At 33.4% G+C, this 23708-nt stretch overlaps 1 protein-coding gene across 1 annotated transcript in view; it reads right to left on the bottom strand.

Moving 5' to 3' along the window:
* The window catches only part of FBXO8 (F-box protein 8), a 50900-nt gene extending 27228 nt beyond the window's left edge, over window positions 1-23672 (bottom strand). The window contains exons 1-3 of the mRNA XM_002922637.4: window positions 23411-23672; window positions 4189-4525; window positions 1195-1321 (exon numbers count right to left, since the gene is read on the bottom strand). Of these exons, the coding sequence (XP_002922683.1) occupies window positions 1195-1321; window positions 4189-4517 (456 nt within the window). The 5' untranslated portion in view covers window positions 4518-4525; window positions 23411-23672. The remainder of the gene's footprint in view (window positions 1-1194; window positions 1322-4188; window positions 4526-23410) is intronic.
* Between the last annotated feature and the right edge of the window lie 36 nt (window positions 23673-23708).

Below are 23708 nucleotides of genomic sequence, written 5' to 3'. Positions count from 1 at the left end.
TATATATATAATATATTATATAAATATATTATTTATATATATATAAAATAGAAGCAATTTATCACTAAAAAACTATATATATATATATGTAGTTATATTTGTGGGGCTAAGACTTAACTGATAATGTATGGTGTATCAGTAAAGCTTTGCAATGGTGTTATATTTTTTTATTTGTATACAAGGAAAAGTTAAGAAATCATATGTAATAAGTAAAAATCAACCTAATTTTTAAAATATCATTTGTATTATATGTTTATTTATAAAATCAGTATTTTTGTTTAATATTCAAATATTTTGCATGGGGGAAACAGATTTCTAATTATAACACAGCAAAGTTAAGATATTTTTAAAAAATATTTGACTGCCTAATTTAAATAGTCCTTAATACCTCTACAACAAATGAAAAAAAGTTGGTGTTTGAAAATTAAATTAAAATAACTGCCAGTTAAATTTTTCCACAGAAAAGAATTCACCTAGAAGTAGTAGTTCTGAGTGCTGTATAATTTCTGTTAGATTTCTAAGAATAAGTCTAGTAGACATTTAAACATTTCTGAGGAAAAAAGGAAAACATTTCTGAGAATCTGAACCTTTCCAGGATATATATTAAAATGAGAATGGGGGGAAAAATCAGTGAAAGAATGGTCTTCACATTTTGAACATTCTTACATTATAGTAAGAAATAATTAGTTAATACAAAATTGTTCAACTTTATGACAATCTGTAAGCAGTTTCTATGGCAACATGGACTGTTAAAGGCATTAAGAAGACAACATTTTGATGTGTCACAAATGAACAATGTTCTTTGTGATTGTCTCTGATAAAAGTAGCATCATTACTAAACAGAAAAATAAAATAGGAAGAAAATGCTGCAGATAAAATTTGATGAACATATTGTGCTCTCCACATATACTGTAGTCACATTTTAATCATTTTCAATAGAGGACCACATATATGTCATGGAAGCTGCCACACAACATGAGCAGGTAGAAAGATTTAAAATGTGAGTTGGTAAGGTAAAGAGAAATGACTATGTTATACAGCATTAACTTTACTTAGTGGTCTTCTCAGTGATTTCCTCATTGAAAAGGAATATTCAATGACTTGTTACTTTACTTGCAAGTTCACTATATTGGAAAGCTGCAGTAAGATGGTAATAAAGTTCAACTACTACAAATATTCAAGTTCTTCACTTACCTCCTCTGGGTTAGCATTAAAGGTGAGGCTGCCTTCATCCAGCTGCATATACAATTTTCTGAAAGAAAATCCTAGAGGTGGGTTCTTATTATATATGGAACAGTGACCCCAAGTGGATTTACACAACCTATAAAAGATAAAATCAAACAAGAAATTGTTACTATATTTAATTTCCTAAGTTAAACACATGATAAAATAGTAACATGAAATTTATAGCTCTAAAGTTGAAAATGTTTAATTCTGTGCTTATTTGTTTACTAGAGTATGATTGCCAAATGCCTTCAATTTAGCAATTCTGAAAGTACTTAATAAACATGAGTTAAAGATTAATAATATTCATGAGTACTATCTGAAGTTAAATAGAAACTATTTAACCCAGCGCTTACTAGACGTCAGGCACTATTTAAAACACTACACTAGTATTAACCTGCTTAATCTTTACAACAACGCTATGATGTTGGTGCTAAAGATAAAGAAACACAGACACAATTAAAGATAAAAAAGTTGACTTGAACTCAAGGAGTCTTACTCCAGAGCTAGAAATCCTAACCAAGAAGCTAAACAGGGTTGAGTAATTATGCTCTATTGCAAAGTAAATTTGAATGAGGGTAAAGATTGCTAGGTAGAGGGAGAACTTTATTTTTTTAGCAATATTTATATTGTTAACAGGCAATATAAACATAGAAATTATAATGCTATCACTTCAGTACATACATCAAAAGCTGGATATAACATGAAGCATAGCTGCTTTTAAGATGCTGCTTCAAAACACTGTTTTGTTTTTTTTTTTTTACCATCACAGTATACATGATTGTTTTAAAATTCTATGAAACCTAAAATGCTAATAGTTCATATCAAAACATATTACTTTTGCAGTTTGGGATAGTTGTGTCCAACTCCATACAAAGGCATTAGCTACTGGTTATTTTTCAACAGCTAAAGTTTTATCTCATTTTACCTTATTACAATGCCTAGAAATTCTGGATCATTAGATCATAGATATTAAATATAAGTGCATTACTCTAGAGACACAGAGAATACTGCAATTATATTTTAGTGCACTTTTAATGACTCTATCTTAAAATTACCTGATTTTTGTGTGTTCAAAAACACCTACTTGTAGTGATAGATATTAAAATAGTTTCATTTTCTGATATTCATTATTGATTGACTCAAATTTCTTGTCACACACATACAATTCATAGGGTAACAAGAAAAAGTTACTGTCTCAGCCTGTAACATCAAAAATTGTGAGGATAGTGAGTAAAATATGTAATTTAATGAGAATATCTTCTTAATAGTTATTTATATCCATGCATTATTTTTACCAACCAAATGAAATTCCTGATTCTAAAATAGTGAGTGTAGGAGCTTGTTTAGAAAATTATCAATATTTTAGCAGAACCTTTAGTCCTATAGCTTTTGACTTTTATAACTGAGCTATGTGAAAGTAACAGAACCTCCCAACATTAATAAGTATTTGACACATCCAAAGTTAAAATAAAAACTAAGCTGGCCTTCAATTTAAAATAGAAGCAATTTATCACTAAGAAAAAAAACAAGTGTCATAAAAATAGGCATAATTATGTGGTAACAATAAAGGAAGCATTTCTTTCAGAAATGAACATGCAGATTTAAATCCCAGATAAAGAGGACATTCTGATTGAGTTCAGATAAGCTTAGAAATTAACTTTTTTTTCCAGAGTTCAAATATAGGATTACAAATTAAGTTTTCTGGGAATACTAAAATGCAGACAAGAAATTCTAAATAAAGAATGAGCCAGTTTTAAAGTATTTTTATTTCTTTTACTGATTAAGAAATTAATAACCATAAACATCACTAGTTAATAGAATTTCCTCTCACTTCCACAGCACCTTCACTATAACAAGACAATGAGAGAGTAACAGGGTGATGCTGATGATTTTTATCTATTTAGAGGTTGAAAATTAACTATATAATTAATACTGTAATTCTGTAGCGTCAGAAAGCCTGAGTTAGAAATGTCATTGTTGGTAATGCATTTTTACTAAAGTTTGGTTATTTGGATAATTTATTAATTCTATCAATTAGATTTTCATTTAGAAATTATTTAAAGTCACAAAAAGACCTTTGTTTTTAGACATGTTTTACATCACTAGAAATAATGAGATTTAAAAAAACCTTATATACTAGAAAGCTCAAGATCCAAAGATTCTTCTAAGTTTGCTAACATATTTACAACTCAAGTATATGATGCTATTTAAGGAGTAATTGAAGTTATGTATAAAATAGATTCTATTCCAAACATTCTTAAATTTATAGGTTAAATTTAAACTGATATAATCACTACTATAATTTCTATAGTCTACTTCACTTCCGTAAGCAGATTATCTCCTTGCATTCTACTATTTTCCTACTTCATTGATGAAATGTTGGTCAGAAAAAATAAAAAGTAGATGAAACATTCACCACAGTTTATGTTAACAAGCACCTCTGTGATAAAAAGAAGTATATCAATTAGTAAACAATCTTCATATGGGAAGCAAAAACTATACCAGGGGTGTGAACACTGTAAGTTTTGGATTATAAATTCTCACTTAACTTGTATGTTTATTTAGATATTTTATCATTTTTTAAAGTAATCTCTACATCCAATGTGGGGCTTGAACTTATAACCTTGAGATCAAGAGTTAGTTGCATGCTCTACCCTCTACCGAGGTGGGCAGGCACCCCAACAACTTGTATTTTTAGAATAAACTGACACCTCTTCATTGGTAACTTCTAACTATAAAGTCATTTTCTTTTATACTGTCCTCCTTTCTCCAATATCAAATTTGATTGTGAGGATGACTCATTATCTTTCCGGGTTTTAACAAAAAGCAAGTCAAAATACAAACGGAGGTTAAAAAGAAATATTTCATTATATATATATATATATATATATATATAAATATAACATTTAAGCATGACTGTGTTTAGAGATATCTGAATCAAACATGTTAGGTTGAACTCACCCTTGCCAGAGAAGTTCATCATTTGCGAGGTCCTGCCAAACACATGAAGCTAAGCAGAGGTCAGTTGCATTCAGGTAGGACAAGATGGTAAAGCTTAGCTCAGGGGGCAACATTTCCAAATTAATGAATCCTTCCTGTTCTTTAGATTTCCGTGCCTTCAAAAGATGATATATATCAATGCCTCCTTGGACTTGTTTACGATGACTGGTGTTAGAAATGTTGTTGGCAGCCATCCTCCTGCTCTGCTCTCTGCTGAGGTAGCCTTGCTCACTATAACCTTCTTGCTGTAGCTGCTGGTTTCTGGCCACTCTCCACAGCCCCTGACCCATCTGCAAGCCTGGGAGAAAGCCAGAATGTGGTAAGAAGGTTAACCGTGACACGAAGCATTAGTTTACCACAATTAACATTCCTCATTAAAGCACATTAAAAGGAGTGGTATATTACAAAGAATAGCTGGAACATCCTAAGAACAAAACTTGGACAGAGAAAGTTGCAGAAATATTTGATTTTATTTGATCATCACCTTTATCCCAATTTGCTAGCTACTTTTAAAGTCCACAGGTGACATAATCATTTTTCACATGGTAAGATTTAAAAGTTACTGATGTCCTAAAGACTCTTACAAATTATAATTATGCGGACTTATGGGCCAGTATTAAACACAGCTCTGATCAGAGCACAGGACTTTAGTTAAAAGGCCTCTAGACCCTGCTTTTTATCACAACTCAGGCAAAGCTAAGCTAGCCCCTTTTAACCAAACTCCCAGATGCATAACAGCTGTGAAACAGGCTTTTCCTTTAATTCTTGCCAGTCTACACTTAAGTTGTAGACTGTAATAAAATGTAACATAGGCCCTGAAGTCTAATTCAGAAACCTTATAAATTAGACACCTAGAACTCCATGATAAATAGCTTAGTAATGACTATTTGGTTTTGTTGTTTCTTTAAATAAAAATCATAATTTAGACTAATTTTCCAGTTCTTCTCCATACAGCCCTGTGGAATCCTCTGAGGTACCTGGGAAAAGGTAGGAGAAGAGAGTGTACTCCAGCCTCCTCTACCTTCATTTGACCTCCAACCAGAGTGGCCCTGCATTTACCTGTTAAGAAATATTGGCCTGCCTAGTAAACAAATATTAGGAAACTACAGGCCTAGACTTCCTATTTGATCTTGGCTTTAAGTAAATTTTCCTAGGCAAATAAATTCATAGAGAAACATGAAATCAGGAAGAGCTTTTAACTAATATAGATAGCTCCATGATTTCTTTTCCAAACAAAATATTCTTGTTTTATAAATCTGAGTTGACTGACTACTAAAAAGTGCGTGCATGTAATTTAAAAACTGGGGGGGATTGATTTTCATATAAAATCATTAAAATAAATTTCACAGCATAGCCTATCTTTAAAGTAGCTTTAATTAGCTGTTTATAATGAGAACTAACAAAAAAAGAAAGAAAGAAAAAAATCGATGGGTGACTAGAAATTTTAAAATTAGGAATTTCAAAGAATGTCAAAGATACTATTTTTCCTGTATTTAAAAAGGCATTCTCCACATGTATATTTACTGAGTTACTGGCTATTATTTCGATAATGACCACTGTAATGGGTTACTTATTGATCAGAACAGAAAAACAGTCCAGGATAATTTTTCACTTTTCTCCTTTATAGTGAACTGCTTGGAATCCCAAGAGCTTAAGGTATAAAGTGATGGCGGGGGGGGGGGGGGGGGGGGGTTTCAAAGAGAAGGAACATACTAATAATTTGTATGTAAATGTGGGGAAATTTATTTTTACAAAGAAACCATAAAAAAATTATCTTTCATCCCTAAAATACATACCACAATAATGGCAGCAGTTCTTAAATTAGTGATTAGGCTATAATAATTAAATTTGTATTTTTAATATAGGATATTAAAAGATTGAAAAAACAAGCCACAGAGCCAGAGAAAAAAATTTCAAAACACTTATCTGACAAAGGACTGGTATCTAAAATATACAAAGAACTCTTAAAATTCAACAATAAGAAAACAACCCACTAAAAAATTTGCAAAAGATCAACAGATGTCTCACCAAAAAAGATACATACGTAGTAAATAAGTATAGGAAAAGACACTCCACATCATGTGTTATTCTACAATCTCAAATCAAAACGACGAGATAAATACTACACATATATCAGAATGTTTGAAATCCAAAACACTGACAACACCAAATGCAGGCAAAGGTGTGGGAATGCAAAATGGTACAGTCACTTTGGAAAACAGTTTGGCAGTATCTTTTACCATGTGATCCGGCATCTGTGATCCTTGGTATTTACCCAAATAAGTTGAAACTTTTGTCCACATAAAAATCTGTACACAAATGTTTGTAACATCTTTAGCCTAATTACCAAAACTTGTAAGCAACCAAGATATCCTTTAATAGGTCAATGGATAAAGTGTGGTACATTCATACAATGAAATACTTAGAACTAAAAGAAATGAGCTATGAAGCCATGAAAAGACACTGAGGAAACTTAAATGCACGTTACTAAGAGAAAGAAAATGATCTGAAACGGCTACATAATGTATGATTCCAATTATATGACATTCTGGAAAAGGCAAACTACACAGAGAATAAAAATGATTAACAGAAAAAATAAGGAATATCAACAAAAATTTGTAAGAATTTTAAATTTGCTGAATGTTTAACATGCCATGTCACATTACAACTTAAGTATAATTTAATTGACACAAATTTAACATTTTAAGATTCAAAATCATAAAGAAAGGTATTTTATTTCCATCATGGCTATTTCCCTGTTTATCATAGCAAGAAAATACCTAGAAGCACATTGCTTGCTAAGGTCATTTAGCATATCTTGTCCTCTTTTTTGATGATTACACTTATTTTTCTCTTTTGTTTTTGTACCACTAAGGTAAATAATACAACATGGTAACTATAATGTTTGAAGTTTCAAGATTTAAAGCACTTAATATCAATTTATGTGTATTTCCCCTGCAGCATCTTTCTGGTTAAGCAGCTGTTAAACAGCTGCTGTTATTCTCAGGGATGTTGCTAAGGAACACAGAATCAGGGTGATTTCCCTAGGCTCTGGACTTTAATGGGGATCACTTAAATTGAGCACTGGATAATGTGATTCAGAAAGCATCCGGCAGGTAGAAAGGGGTAAAGCTAGCAGCTGGCTCTTGGAGGGGGAAAAAAAACTTGATGGGGAGGGTGGAAGTTTGAGGTTCATGTACACATAATTCAGACAAAGGAAGCTGCATTTTCTATTTTCCTACTGATGAATAATACCACAAATTGCCCTTTTGGAATGTTCCTTTCCCTTTAAAGCAGTTCTTCATACTGGGAAACCACTTGAGGAAGATTAATATCATAAATTTATGCTTTGGGGAAAGGAAAGGGTGTTTATAGAGTTCCATCCCCATTCTCCTTGGGGTAACAGGGATGTGGAATGTGGGTGGAACTGTCAGAAAAGTGATAAAACTCTCAAAACGACATGATATCCATTGCAGAAGCTGTATAGTAAGTCAGAGTGAGCACAATGTTGTGGACTCTGAAATTGAACAGACTTGAGTTTAAGTCCTGACTCCACTGGTTATTATTTACAGGATCTTGGGAAATTTAAGTATTTAAAGCTTTAGTTTCTTCATCTGTAATGTGATAATTTGCATATTATGTAATTATAATATCTATAGTTCAAAAGGTTGTTGTATTGAATGAGATAATGCATATAAAGTCCATTCCACAGCTACGAAAATGTTAGCTGTTTGTTGTGACAAGATCATATTTTCATAAAATGAAAATAAGAACTTTAGTACAACTTAATGATACTTCAGTTGTCCAGATGTTATGCCTGCTGAATAAACTCATTTGTTTATATTGATACACACAATTCTTCATCTCCTTTAGTTACATGATATTTCAGCCATTTACAAGCATTTGCTCATAAATGCAATTCTTTTACATTGATGACCAAACCAACCAACCAACCAACCAACCAACTAAACCAAACCTGAAAAACAAAAGCACCTGTATTATGTTCCACAAAAAATTTCAAACCTCAGCAAGTCTTATAATAGTGCCAGTAACAATGGCATGAAACAGATCCTTGTGTTATTATTAGTAATGTGTCAACATCTGGCTCTAAAAGATATAAAATATGATAGAATTTCATGCTGGGGTCTTACATGATTTCAAAATTCTTGAAAATATGTGTCTGAACTCAGTCAATCAAAATCTGACTTCAAACTATAAAATCTTCAGATTTCTTATCAAAGTTTTAATAAAATCTTAGTATAAAGATTTTCAACATTAAAACATAACATTATAAAAGATACAGTACTCTGTCATTTGTGCCAGGAATTCAGTCCAAAAAATATCAAGCTCTATAGTGGAATCACTGAATATCCAGAGTTTCAAATTGAAAAAAATTAAACACAAAAGAATTTTTTTGTATTTAAATAAATAGTTTTGTTGTAAATATGGCTTTTGTGATGAAATCACTGCTGATAATTTGTTCATTCAAAACAGGTTGATGAATATAGATACTTCTAGGAAACAATACTCTTATAAGAGCAAAATTAGTCTAGTTAATGTACAAATAAAAGAAATACGGTCAATTCTTGTAATTCCTGGTAGTTATGTTCTATAGTCACTACAGTGAATTAGCCAATACTGAACCATCATTCCTAGGAGATACATGGGGTTAGGTTCCTGCAAGCTTCTGGCCACATTTTTGCCAACTAATCAATACATAATCTTGTTTTATGTGTGTTTCTGTTTAAGGACACCTTGTTTAATATACACTGTTGAGTCATTAACATTGAACTCACCAGGGGCGCCTGGGTGGCACAGCGGTTAAGTGTCTGCCTTCGGCTCAGGGCGTGATCCCGGCGTTATGGGATGGAGCCCCACATCAGGCTCTTCCACTATGAGCCTGCTTCTTCCTCTCCCACTCCCCCTGCTTGTGTTCCCTCTCTACCTGGCTGTCTCTATCTCCGTCAAATAAATAAATAAATAAATAAATAAATAAATAAATAAATAATCTTTAAAATAAACAACAAAAAAAAAACATTGAACTCACCAAACCTGATCAGAGATCATCTATCAGGCATTTTCTCTCTAAAGCACTATCACAGCCTTCTTGCACTTAGGACGCTACACAGTACTTCAGCAGTGAGTGTGGGGCCATTTTAAACATTGAAATCAACAACAAAAAAGCACAAAAATGTAAAAAATGTGCCACTAAATAGATTACAAAAAGGGCACTTGTTTACAATATGAGAGCTAAAACAAGAAAGCAGAGCACTGCCTTTCTTGACCTTACATGAGAACAGCTTGTCAGAGACACAAATTTTCTACAGGCCTGTACGTGTCTGAGAATGACTGTGAAAGTGCCAGGAGTATTGACTTGGGGGGATAAAAACATAAATTTTAGTGAGTAGGAGACTTCACAAATACAAAATCTGCAAATACGGAAGTTCGACTGTAATTAATACCATTTAAAATGTCCCATGTCTTTTCCTCCAAATTTGAATTTATTTTGTTTAAAGTTTATCAAGTTCAAAGAATTTATAAAATTCTAAGGACCTTCAAAATGAAACCAAAGATATTTTCTCTTGGTTTCCAAAGTCAGAAACAGTGCTTTATTATTTCTCATTTGATGGAAATAAAATTTCATAATTATGTAGCTTACAGAGGAGAAATTATTCTAACAAAAATTCCATGCAAGATTTCAAAGTTGAAATTCTTCCCTCCAGGGGCGCCTGGGTGGCACAGCGGTTAAGCATCTGCCTTCGGCTCAGGGCGTGATCCCGGAGTTGTGGGATCGAGCCCCACATCAGGCTCTTCTGCTATGAGCCTGCTTCTTCCTCTCCCACTCCCCCTGCTTGTGTTCCCTCTCTCGCTGGCTGTCTCTATCTCTGTCAAATAAATAAATAAAATCTTTAAAAAAAAAAAGAAATTCTTCCCTCCAGAGAAGAGAAAAAATTATGGCGAAAAAAATCAAGGCAATTAGGATGTTATATTTTCTTATTTTTCAGAATGATAACGATAATTATAAACAAAGATTTAGATACTATTTAGTAAGTTTAAATTTATATTTTACAGAGAATAATGCAAAATAAAATAAATCTCAAAACTCCTTTTTAAATGGTACGAAGAATCTCAAATAAAGCAATAGCCAAACATGCAAATGAATATTATTCAAGAATTTCTATTTTCCTGGAGTTATGCAAACAAGCCTATCAATTTAGTTAATTTTGATCATTTTAATACAGTAGGCAAGCAATGCTCCCTATTATCTCAGAGCTATTATATTCTGTTTTCATCTAAGGGCCAAATATTTATGTTCAATTCTGTACTACTTGCAAATGTACTCATACATAAGTACGCGTATGTGCAAATGTCTCACGTGGATAGAAGACTCAAAAACCTGGCACTACTGGTTATGGGATGGGTAACCCAACTGAACAGCTTTGAATACTCAGTGGTAATGTGGATAAATATGTCACATTAGCTAAAAGAGACAGCTATTTTATTAATTTGATGTCATTCATAAGGAATTTTGTATTTTTATTAATTATCTTACATTTCAAATTTAACTTTGTGTTCCTAAAGTCCTATGCTACCATGGCACAGTAGCTGGGATAACATAAATGGAAATTAACATGACTTTAGGAAGATTCCAGCAATTTTCAAAAATAAACAAAGTCTTTGAAAAATATTTATCAATAAGAGTGCATAAAGCTTCTTGCTTAGGTAAAGGTCCATTTATGGAGCAAACAGCCACTATTACCTCTAAATGATCTGTCTCACCTCTACCTGACAATATTTTAGGCATGTTATATCTAGGGTTATTATGCATATATGGTGCTTTTCCTTCTGAAAAGCTCTTTCAGTATTAGATAGCTTGATTTTAATAGTCTAAACTCTAAAATTATTTTGATTCATGCTAACATGATTTCAGGGCCAGGTCTTAAGCTAGGACTGGGATAAATACAAATGGTAAGGTACCATCCCATTAATATGATTCGTGAGATATCAATTAGACAGTAATAGATAAAAGTAGTATTCTAACTTAGTTTTGGAAAAATCTTTTATAGTCAACTCCTAGCTTTTGTTAAAATTTTAAGATTGAACATATATATTTAATCACCTTTCCTTCCTATTAAAATGAGAGAAAAGAAATTTTTTAAAAAGGGAAAACTTAAGCCTAAAAGAGGGACAATAGGCTGGTGAGTGGATAAAACATTTCAACAGATTCCTGTAACATAAAAGTGGAAGGAGTAGTGGTTACTAACGAAGCCATGAAGAGGAAGGAGAAAGATAGTATGGAATAGTGCAGAGAATTAAGTAGAGCCCTCAAAAGGCTTCTGGGAGTTCAAAACAGAGTGTAAGTATGGAAATAATTGAGGGTAAAATAAGAAACAAAAATCAAGGGATTACTGAGTCACTGTTTCCATCTTTATACAATAATGAAAAAGATTAGCCTCTTTACAATATTTATGAAAATTAAAAAATATGGGATGACAGACTATAAGCTATTCCTCAACACACATGCATCAAGTGTCTAGAATGATTAGGCATATACTCTAACCCCTTTCCCTTATCCAAGTTGAATGAAGAAGTGTTTCCTGTAAAGAAATTGAACCCTAGAGAAAAGACTCCCCTTTTCTTCTAAGATTTGTAAGTGGCCCAGCATAATGGCTATCAAACCAACCATCCCAAAGCAAGGGCCATCAGGTCTATACAGATGCATATACCTACAAATCAACATGTTATTGTCTCAAAGATCCAGTGTTCAATCATTAAAGTGTGGCTAAAGCATTTGCACAAAGATTGCTTGTCTTATTTACTGCTGGTTTCATCCAGTGACTCTTTGGCAAAAGTTAACAAATTAATTTTAATCTCAATCTAATAAACAAAATCATAAACTCTACATATTACATATTTTTGAGAGTTTGCTTAGAGAAGGAACCAACTGAAGCTCTGTAACATATAAATATGGCAAAAAGATACATCTTTCTACCAACTTTAACCTTTCCAATCCACTTGGGACCCTCTGAAGGGCTAACTAGAAAATCCTAAAGCAGTATTTCTTAAATGCAGATTATGAATGGCCAGTGAGCTAAAAAAAAAATCAAAACAAAACAAAAGCAATTAGACAATGTCAAAAGGGATGTTAGGAGCTATTATGAAAAAGCTCCCATTGGTCAAACCTAGGACAATTTGAGCATCAAAATAAAAATAAGGACAGTAATAGATTATAATCCATTGCATAAAAAAATGGATTCATGAGTTTACACTGAGGATCAATAAATACATAAATAAAGGAGAAAAGAAAGGTCTCCTTTACAGTAAAATGTTAAACTAATAAAAATAAAAGGAATAAAGGGTTAGAAGAATCATTTTATAATCACTGTGGGAAAAATAATTTGGGCAAAAATTATGAATGGATGCTGGATCTGGAATCTGATTTAGAATGGAATATTCACAGCATCTCCAAGTATCTTCTCATGTATTACTCATTAATTACCAAAAATTATGAAGATAGTTTTTAACCACATGATCAAAATTAACATTTATCAGTTACAGAATGGACTACATATGCCTCTGGCCATGATACCCTGAGAAGGGCACACCATCAATTATGCAGTACTCCAGCCAAACATGTGTATGTAAGTCAAATCTAAACATGAGGAATATCAGAGGAATGAACCCAAATGGAGTCTGTAAAATGACAGAATTTTTTATCTTCAAAAATACTGTGAAGCCAAAAAAAAGCTAAGGAATAGTTCAAGGACATTTTTGGGATATCTGAAAAACTAGACATATGGGCTGAAGATTGGATAAAATATTATATCAATGTTAAATTTCCTGAATTTGGTAACTGTATAGTGGCTGTATCACAGTATATTCTTGTTCTTAGGAAACACACTGAAGTGTTAAGGCATAGTATATGCAACTTGGTCTCAAATGGTTCAGAAGAATAGTAATATCTATCTCTATATAGAGAGAGTGATAAAGCAATGTTGGAAACATTTTCAAATTGATGTATCTGGGTAAAGAGTATATACTAGTTATTTTTATTATTCTTACAACTTTTCTGTAAACAGATATCTGGTGTGGAATCCAGGCATGTGAATTGGAAAAAATTCTTTGTTAGATGTGCACACAGTTTAAAAATTACCGCTTGAGAGTTTAGCATAATACACACTGAAAATCATCACTAAGGAAATAAATGCCCAGCATTATGGCTTAAGAGAAGTAGGAGACTCCTGTCAAAGAAAATATCAAAATAGCAAGAATCATTTTGCCATTTTTGATAGGAATTTTTAAAGGATGGAGGAAATTTTTTTAAAGAAAGTTGGAAAAAAATACCCCCTTTAACTCTTTTTTTCTTTTTTTCTTTTTTTTTAAGATTTTATTTATTTATTCAACAGAGATAGAGACAGCCAGCGAGAGAGGGAACACAAGCAAGGGGAGTGGGAGAGGAAGATGCAGGCTCATAGCAGAGGAGCCTGATGTGGGGCTCGATCCCATAACGCCAGGATCACGCCCTGAGCCGAAGGCAGACGCTTAACCGCTGTGCCACCCAGGCACCCCCCTTTAACTCTTTTTGTGTTCATATTTAAGGCTTGGAATTCCTGGCTGTGTTCCCTCCTTCTGTACATAATATTATATATGTAATATTAATAAAATATTAAACAATAATATTGTTTTTGTATTATAAACCACCATTTAATACCTTCTCTGTGCTAAGCACTCTTTAAATATATGATCTTTATATATGATCTTATTTTAATACTCATTAACAATCCTAATAGGTAGAAATTATTATTCTAATTTTATATCTGAGGAAACTGTGACCCGGTAGAGGTTAAGCGACTTTGCCTGAGATGTCCTAGCTGGCAAATGTAAAATTTAGGATTCAAACTTAGGTCTGAGTCCAAAGACTTTATTCTTAACCACCAAACCTTATGCCTGAACTGTTAGAGCCCACAGATGGCAAAGGCAATCTACAATCTGTTTTTTCATCACCGGCTCTCATCTTTTCTTTCTCTGTCACTGCTTATTACCTCCATTGTTGTTCCCAGCTGCAGATTCTCTTCTCACAGGCTTTGATGTGAAAAAAGATCTGGCTCAAACTCCCAACACAGAATCTGATTCACCTATAGTCTGTGGTCTTCATCAGTAAAATAATAGATAATTCTTTTTTAAAAGATTTATTTATGTGTGTGGGAGGGTGCAGAGGGAGAGTGAGAATCTCATGCCCAGCACAGAGCCCCACATGGGGCTGGATCTCATGACCCATGAGATCATGACCTGAGCCAAAACCAAGAGTGGGATGCTTAACTGACTGAGCCACCCAGGTGTCCCAATAATGGATAATTCTTATCCCGTGGGACTTAGAGGGGCTAACATTTAGAGAACCTAACCCACAGCAGGTAATATACAATAACAGGTAGTTTTGTATTCACCTCTCAACCCTCTTTAAATCATAATCTTATGTTGCCTTTTCCATTTCAGAGTACACCCAATTATTTAGGATTTAATTACCTGAGTCGTTATAGTCTTGCTTCTAAATTTCATTAATTTAGGATCTGTGAAATTTGGGGAAATGCCATTTACCTCTGCTAGGAGAAAAAAAGCTAGTAAATATATAAAGTAAGAAGCAGCAGCTGGCTTGGCCTAGATTTTTATATGTATAAAAACAAAATTTGGCAAGTAAGGTCAAGTACTTAGTCATCAGTCAGGGAGAACACAGATACCTTTTTAGCACTTAAGTACTACCATCATCTTTAATCACAATCAATGTTTCCAGAAATGAAAACTTCAAGACTTCACGGGAAGATTCAACACGTCAAAGTTTCTTTTGGCAGTATCACAAAATAAATCTGTCAATTAATAAGAGGAAATTTCTACTATAGACCTTTAGAACAGCAGTAATTTAAATCTTAAAGTGTTTTATGAATAAGGTTAATTTTTTAGATCTTTAAAATCCCTATTATAATTGTTGAGATTCATAGTTTAAGCATATTGATTATAGAATACTAATATTTACTCAAACATGTTCATTACGACAATACTTTTGGAACTTACCTATCATGTTGTGCTTTTTTAAGTTTATTATTTAATTTATTAAAAGAAATAAAAATTTTAAAAAGGTATATACACACAGACCTTGCTTTACTACACTTCACAGAATAGTTTAACAAACTGAAGGTCTGAGGCAAGCTTGCATCAAGCAAGTATATCAGTGCCATTTTCCCAACAGTATTTGTTCACTTTGCGTTTGTGTCACATTTTGGTAATTCTCGCAATACAAACTTTTTCATTTCGTATTTGTGATGGTGGTCTGTGATCAGTGATCATGACTTACCAAAAGCTCGGATGATGGTTAGCATCTTTTATCAATAAAGTATTTTCTAATTAACGTATGTACACTTTTTAGATATAATACTATTGCACACTTAATAGACTATAGTATAAACAACTTTTATATGCATTGGGAAACCAAAAAATTCATTTGATTTGCTTTACTGTGATGTTCAGTTTATTGTGATGATCTGGAACCAAACCCTCAATATCTCCTAGGTATGGCTGTATAGGGGCAGTCCTTGCTTTGTACAGTATTGTGCTAACTATTAATAGTGACCATGGGACTGTGCAAGGCAAGGGCACATCTCTAATATGCTTATTTCAGTTAACATGGTACCATGCAAAGTAAGAACTGACTATAAGTACTAAGATGAGGAACTGATTCTACACAATAGGATACATGGATAAATCCAGTACCAAACAGTGCCTTAGATCTATAAAGAGCTCCGTATATGTTTGTTGAGTGAACAAATGGATGAATGGTAAGCAATGATTAAAAAAAAAATACTGATTTAGATGAAACTTGACCTAAACTTCACATATCTTTTAAAAATTAATTCAAATTGCATCATGAACTTAAATGTAGAGCATAAAATTGTAAAACTTTTTCTAATTTTTTCTAAAATTCATAGAAGGAAATCTAAGGCTTTAGGACTGGGCAAAGAGTTCTCAATCTTGACATCAAAAGTATGATCCATAAAAGAAAAAACTGATAAGGTGTACCTCTATAATCAAAAACTCACTCATGTGAAGAAGATGAAAACACAAGTTATGTACAGACTGACAGAAAATATTTGAAAATCTCATATCTGGCAAAGAACTAGTATCTAGAATACATAAACAACTCTCAAAACTCAACAGGAAAGAAATAAAAAATTTCAATTAAAAAGAGGACAAAAGACATGAACAGACATTTCACCAAAGAGGATATAACAAATGGCACATAAGCATGTGGTGACATATTCACCATCATTACCCAGGAGGGAAGTGGGTAAAATCATAAAAGGGTAGCATGAGGGATCCCTGTGGTGTCTGAACTGTTCAGTATCTTGACTGTGGTGCCAGATACGTGAACCTGTGTAGAATTTCATACACCTATTTATATATGGGAATAAAAAAACAAAGCTAAACAAAACTGGGGGAATATGAATAAAAAAGATGGACTGTATTAATGTCAATGTCAATGAGTTGTGATAGTATATTAGTTTTGCAAAATGTTACCATCCGTGGAAACTAGGTAGAGAGTACAAGAGATCTCTCTGTGTATTTCTTCAAACTGCATGTGCATCCACAATTACCCCAAGAAAGGGGGGACAAAATTGTACATTTAAAATGTGTGAATTTTATGGTATGTGAATCATACCTCAATAAACAGCTATAAAAAAATTATCAGGGGTGCCTGGATGGCTCAGTCAGTTGAGCGCTGACTCTTGATTTTGGCTCAGGTCATGATCTCAGGGTCCTGAGAGCCAAGTAGGGCTCTGAGGCTCAGCAGGGAGTCTACTTGAGGTTCTCTCTCCCTCTGCCCCTCCCCTTGCTTGTGCTCCCTCACTCTCAAATAAATAAACCTTTAAAAATTTTTTAAAAATTAAAAAATTAAAAAATTTAAAAAAATAAAAACCTAGGAATCCTTTCTGACTTCATGGAATTTACCATATAGGTCAAAAGAAGAATGATCAAGGAATACAAACCCTTAAAGATGCAAATCCTATATTTTAACTATTTACACAGGCTGTATCAATAATGGGTAAAGGTATAAATGTTAAAGGACTGGTATTAGTGTGCCTCCTCCTTGATTTAATAAAAATGTAAATGCAAAATAAAGAGAAAATTGGTATAATTACCTCATTAAAAATCAAACTACGTAAACTAATGTAAATTAATTTAGATTGCTTCAAATAATATCATTTTTAATGTATAAAAATAATGACTCATTAAAAATTTTAAAAATCAGAGTAAGTTTTATCTAAATCTCCTAAATTCTTATATATCCTCATATCTATTAAAATAACAGCAACATTAATAATAATATTTTTATTGTGCATCAATGTAATAATTATTTGGAAGAGCCTATTTTTAAAGTATTCAGGCCTCTTTGGTTTTTAGAATTTATCTCTAGTTTTATTATGCTGAGATTAGAGAAATGTAGGCTATATGATGTCTGCTTGAGAAAAATGTTTAATTTTTTTTGACATTGCTACTCTGGAGGGTGAATTTAAAGTTATAGCTCCAAATATGCCATTTACTGTGTGACCTAGATATTTCAAACAAGCTTCTGTTTCCTATAAAGTGGGGGAAATCACTACTGTTTATTTTACAGGATTGCTGTAAGCCTTAACTGAGATAACGTATATAAAAGTATCTTTTAATTGATTAGACAGTATGTATGTCCTGACTCACTTTTTTTTCTTATGAAAAAATCCAAGAAACAGCAATACTTTTCTGACATGATTTTAGAGGTAGTTTTCTCATTTTTAAAAAGTGAACTACAGTTTTAGACAAAATGAATCTGGTATAACATAGCACAATGACACTTCCATCTAAAGGCAGTGTAAATTAATTACCAACAACTATATTAGTCACCAATTTATTAAAGTTTCTAAGAACCATAACACTTTTCTATCCAGTAGATGGCTATGTTTCTAAAATAGTATTTTTGACTGTATTTGTAATGTCTTGTTCTCTTTTCAAGAATAGAATATTTCCACAAATGCATGAGATAGGATTTATTAATAGCTGTTGGTATGTCTAATATGAAGCTTATCTGTAAAATGTTAAGCAACTTCAATCAAAATGTCTCTAGGTAACAAATTAAACATCAAATAAAATACTATTCTATAAGAGAAAGGTAATTGCACTAGTGCTTTTAGTAATTCTCTGGCACCAAGCATTCAAATAGCACATGCTGTGGAGACAACTCTACATAATGAAGAATGGCTTACATACCATTTAAGTAGAAAATACACACAGAAGATGGGAAGAATAGAAATGAGTCCGGGGGATCAAAAGCAAACCAACTCCCTAAGTCTCTTCCTGACCAAACATGTTAAATCACCAGTATGGGAGGATTGACATATAAATAATCTAATTAAAATAACTCATTATAAAATTCTTCAGTAATTCTTAAACATCTGAATAGTGGAATTTTGAATTAAGGTATTTGTTATCTCAGATAAAGAGGTAAAATGTGTGCCAGAAGTGTTCTCTAAAATGTTAATTTTATTAAGACTTAAAGATGAGGAAATTCACTTACTTTTTACAGATTTTCAATATTTTTCAATTAGAAAGTAACAACTAGATTTTGATTATTTTAGGCTTTAAAAATCTTTAAATGATGTGATATTACTCAAGGGCATAAGAACATGAGAAATTCAGTGAGAAAATATTTTCTACGATACATTTAGAATCAAATGGGCAGCCCAGCATTTATTTCCCTACTTCCAAAAGAACAGACCACCAAAGCAGTTTAGAACACACTAGGTGGAGAAATTTTAAAAAAAGAAAAAAAAAAGAGAGAAGAAAAAACCATGATAACCAATCACACCCTTAAAACTGAATGGCAACAATTGTAGAAAAAGAAGGAAGGGTAAGCCCACAAGGAGGTCTTTCTAAGGAGAAAAGGGAAATAGCTAAGTACTAAAGGGTCACAAAGTATGTTAAACACATAAAAAAAAAAAACCCACTCATTAAATTTAAAGATCTGGTCCTGCAAGAGCAGTTTGTGTTACTAAAAGGCATACCATTTGTAGGGTGTTTTTTTTTTTTTATTCAAAAAGATTTACAATATTACTTTCTGAAGCCTTTTTTTTCCAGTTCTTTAATTTGATTCTATAATGAGTGTTACCAAACGGCATTTAAACAAATGCAAAAATTAAAATGTGTTATTTAAATGTAACCAAAAAAGCTGAGAATTTTAGCCTTATTTAATTTTTTTGGCTTGTTTTGCAAGAAATGTTCCACTGTTTTAATCTTTAAATAAAATAAATTTATCATGCTTCTCACCTGTTTTAACTTTTAAAGTAAAAACATTCATACTTCTCACTAGCATTATTGTTAATCACACTGGTTCTTACTTAACTGCACTATTTACTCAACCCCTTGTAATCAGCAACTGCCACAGCAGCATATCCCAACCCACCTCCTCGGGGCACACCACACTCAATGCTCACTAACCAAAATGGCCATTCTTTTGAGATTTGAGGAATTAAAAAACAAAGCAAAACGAAAAGCGTAATTCTCACTGAATAGCTTTTAGACAAATAAAACAAGATATTAAAATATTGAGGGCAGCCTGAATATAAGGAAAGTCAGAAATGAGATGAGAAAATTTCTAGTAATGAAAAGAGACAGACACAAAACCTAGATTTGATTCAGGCTCCTTATCTTTACTAACTGTATTGGGTAAGTCACTTAAATTCTTTTTTTTTTTTTTTTAAAGATTTTTTTAATTTCTTTATTTGACAGAGATAGAGACAGCCAGCGAGAGAGGGAACACAAGCAGGGGGAGTGGGAGAGGAAGAAGCAGGCTCATAGAGGAAGAGCCTGATGTGGGGCTCGATCCCATAACGCCGGGATCACGCCCTGAGCTGAAAGCAGACGCTTAACCGCTGTGCCACCCAGGCGCCCCAAGTCACTTAAATTCTATGTCTCAGTTTCCTCACCTGTAAAACAAGGGTTTTGAACCTGATGATCAATCCCTAAGGTCTCTTCTAGCTGTAAAATTCTATGATTCTATAAAAATTAAATGAGAAAAAAAATCCTAAAAATAAATAAATAAAATGAAGAGGTGAGGGAGGGCTGTATGTGTGTATATAAGCATCTGTTCTTTCCATCTCTTTTCCCCTATGCTTATGACTAAACCTAATGCCTAAACTTGAAACTACAGGTATCTTTTATCATCTCTATGTCACTAAAGTATTTGTCCCAAATACAATGTAAACTTATTCAAATCGGGATATTTTAGTTTTATTATAGAATATATATCAATAAGTTTGTCAGAAAAAATGAAATGATGAGAAAGAAACAGGGAATACAAATTCCTAAAAGTGGATGTATTTCATCAAAGTTGTTTTAAAATAGTAAAATAATTCAATGAGAAAACAACATGAGTTAGATGTATATTTCATAGACTTCAGTATTAATGATTTTGATGCATTATCACAGGCCAGCCAAAGGATTAGCCTCAGTTTCCAAATTTGAGTCAAAATGTAGAAAAAATAGTTGTACATAGCACTTGGATAAGTAGTAAATTGTAAAATCATAAATTTGAATGACTAACTTCAATGCACTGTGATCAAAGAAGATAATCTCTTGGGAAATCAATGGTTTTATATTGTGAAAAGAGGAAAATGACTCTTTTAATCTACACAAAAGCACAGTAAACACACAGAAATTCCCTATTAAACTGATCATATATAATAAATTATAATGCATGTTTAAGCTTATTTAGCAGTTATTATTGCAAGGTATTTTGTGGATGGAAGTGTTTCAACTGTGTTATTTTCTCAAGCATCTGTTTAAAATTTTGCAAATATATAAGGGCCCAAAGTCACACTCGTTAATTGGCATAAGGTACTATAAATGAAATATGTAAATCTGACAGGGAATCTCAATTTAAAAGCCAAACTTATAATTTGAGAACTGACACATTTAAGTTGGTGTTAAGCACTTAAGTTATAAAAGATAAACCTGAATAGTACTTTACTAACAGGTAAGGCTTTACAGCATCTTTCAAACCTGAAAGAAGCGTATGCAGTTTTACCGTAGATCATAGCCAAAATAGTGTGACAACAAGCCCTGAAAGACTGTACCTTTAATTTGTAAGAAGCCTATGTGATTCACTGGCAAAAGCTGTGCTGGGGATGGACAGCCAGGTAATGCATAGAAGGTGGTACCTGCCACCTAAAAATAATCCTGAAAACAGACATGAAAAACACACTTCTAAGATTCACCTCCCCCATTCTTATTTGATCTCACACCAACACAAAGACTGCCAATGACTTGCATTCTTTCTATTCTAGAAAAGCATTATCTCTAGCTTTTCTAACCTCTTTCCTTCTTAAGAGCTCTCTTTGCTCACGTTTATTTGGTACAGTGTCAACCGTATAAAATGGTAATGGGTAAGGAATACACAATCATCAGTTGTTATATGCTTTGCTCATGCAGACCCTAAAAATGCAAACATTCCTCTCATGCACATCATCCCTCATGAGGCATAATTTTCCAAGAAAAACAGTAAACCCCTCTTCAGATAATTAGTAGGGGGAAAAAAGGCAAAAAATAAAACCAACCTTTTTCCAAGAGAGATAATGCTTGCACAAATTTATTTTTTTACAAGTTGACATTGCTCCTTGTCTGACTACATTTCTCTTGGATGCTTTTTTGCTCAGTTATTCCTATCTAGTAACTCTTAAAAGTTTTATCAGCCAGGCTGGGTTAGGCAGTCTAGAGGATAGCCCCCAAAGACTTCTGGTTGGATTTACTACTCACTTCTAATACAATGGCAGTAGTGGTGAGATACCACTTCTTGAGATTAGGTTATAAGAGACCATGGACAGTCTTGGGTACTCTCTATTGTTCACCCTATGGGAAAGCTGCTACCACATTGTGTGAAAACCCCATGTGCTGGAGAACCTAGGCCTACCAACAACCATGTGAGTGCACTTGGAAGTAGCTCCTCCTATCCCTCAGGGAAGGCTCCAGATGAGATCACAGTCCCTAACTGTGGCTTGACTACAAACTCATGAAAGACCTTGGGTCAGAGGCTCTTTGCTAAGCTGTAACCAAACTTCTGACCCACAAAAACTGTGAGATAATAAACGTTTGTTGTTTTAAGCTGCTAAATTTTGGAATAATTTGTTACCCAGCAACAGATAACTAATACAGTATCTCAGACAAATTATCAATTTAACTGGCTAAAAATGGGAAGTTTCCTACTCAACTTGAAAAACAGAATAAAATTTTTCCTTCATTCTCAGATCTGCTCAATTTTGTAAACCATTTTCTTAGGGGGATAAAAACCCTCCTATCTCATAAATATGGTTACCATATTACAATATTAAAAGGAGAAGGAAAGTGGAAATGAAAAACATAAATTAGCTTCACTTTGCAGTAATAAAATCATGATACATTGATTTGGAGAGAAACATCTAGGATCCTTGAAAATAAAAATTCAACTTGTTAAAACAAGTAGACTCAGTTATTAAATTACTAAATACATACAGAACCTAAAAATTAAAACAAAAAACTTCAGTGAGGATTGGAATTTATGTAACTTCATCTAATAATATTTAATAGGAACACCTGACATACAAGAGAGTAGAGACCAGTTACAAAGAAACAAACAAGAGACAAATTAAGAATTTGCCACATTTGTAACACAAGTCTGATGGCTGAAGCATCTGTCAGCCATTATGACCTTAAGTAAAAGTGTTTGCATTCATATTACCGAAAAGTAAGTAAAGAACCGAAAACTGCCTATGCATCAAGAAAAACACTCTACTTGAAAAGCAACACTTGGGCTAGAAAAGAATAATCTTTGCCATTTCTAGGCTTTATTTCATAATGAGCCTGGGACACCACCTGGGGTCCCAACTTAACCTATACTCCAGTGGCCTAGAAACACAAGGAGCACACCTACTCCCGCCTCCTGATACAGATTCCACATTTTAATAAGCCATTACGGCTGTCACTCAAAGTGCCCTGCACTGCCATTGGTCCCAAAGTCTTGCTGGTTGGCAAGTTTCTGCCAACTGGCAAACACTGGTTGTCTTTATTTTCGAGAAGAAAAGTAAGGGTATGCAGAGAAAAGAGGCACGAGCTCTGAAATATCTTGTACCTGAGCGACCTGCGATCCCCACCGCCGCCGCGACGAATCGGCCTCTGGGCGGGGGCTTTTAGTCAAGAAGAAAATGGCTCAGCCGGGAACTGGTGCCCAGGCCATGGAGAAGCCGGTTCAAACTTTACTTGTTCACGCCGGTGGAGGTATCAGCGGTGAGAATACCAGAAGCAGCACAGGACCCCTTGAACTCAGCGTACCTCAAGCTGCAGCAGCCAGAGCTGCCGACTGTCCGACTTTTGACGTTTCCTATTGTTGCCGGAAGTGACGTTAGGGTTGTGAGCCTTAGAGAAGAAGC

This window comes from Ailuropoda melanoleuca, chromosome 5 (assembly GCF_002007445.2).
Source record: "Ailuropoda melanoleuca isolate Jingjing chromosome 5, ASM200744v2, whole genome shotgun sequence".
Taxonomy (NCBI): domain Eukaryota; kingdom Metazoa; phylum Chordata; class Mammalia; order Carnivora; family Ursidae; genus Ailuropoda; species Ailuropoda melanoleuca.
This window is presented reverse-complemented; position numbering and strand designations above follow the sequence as displayed.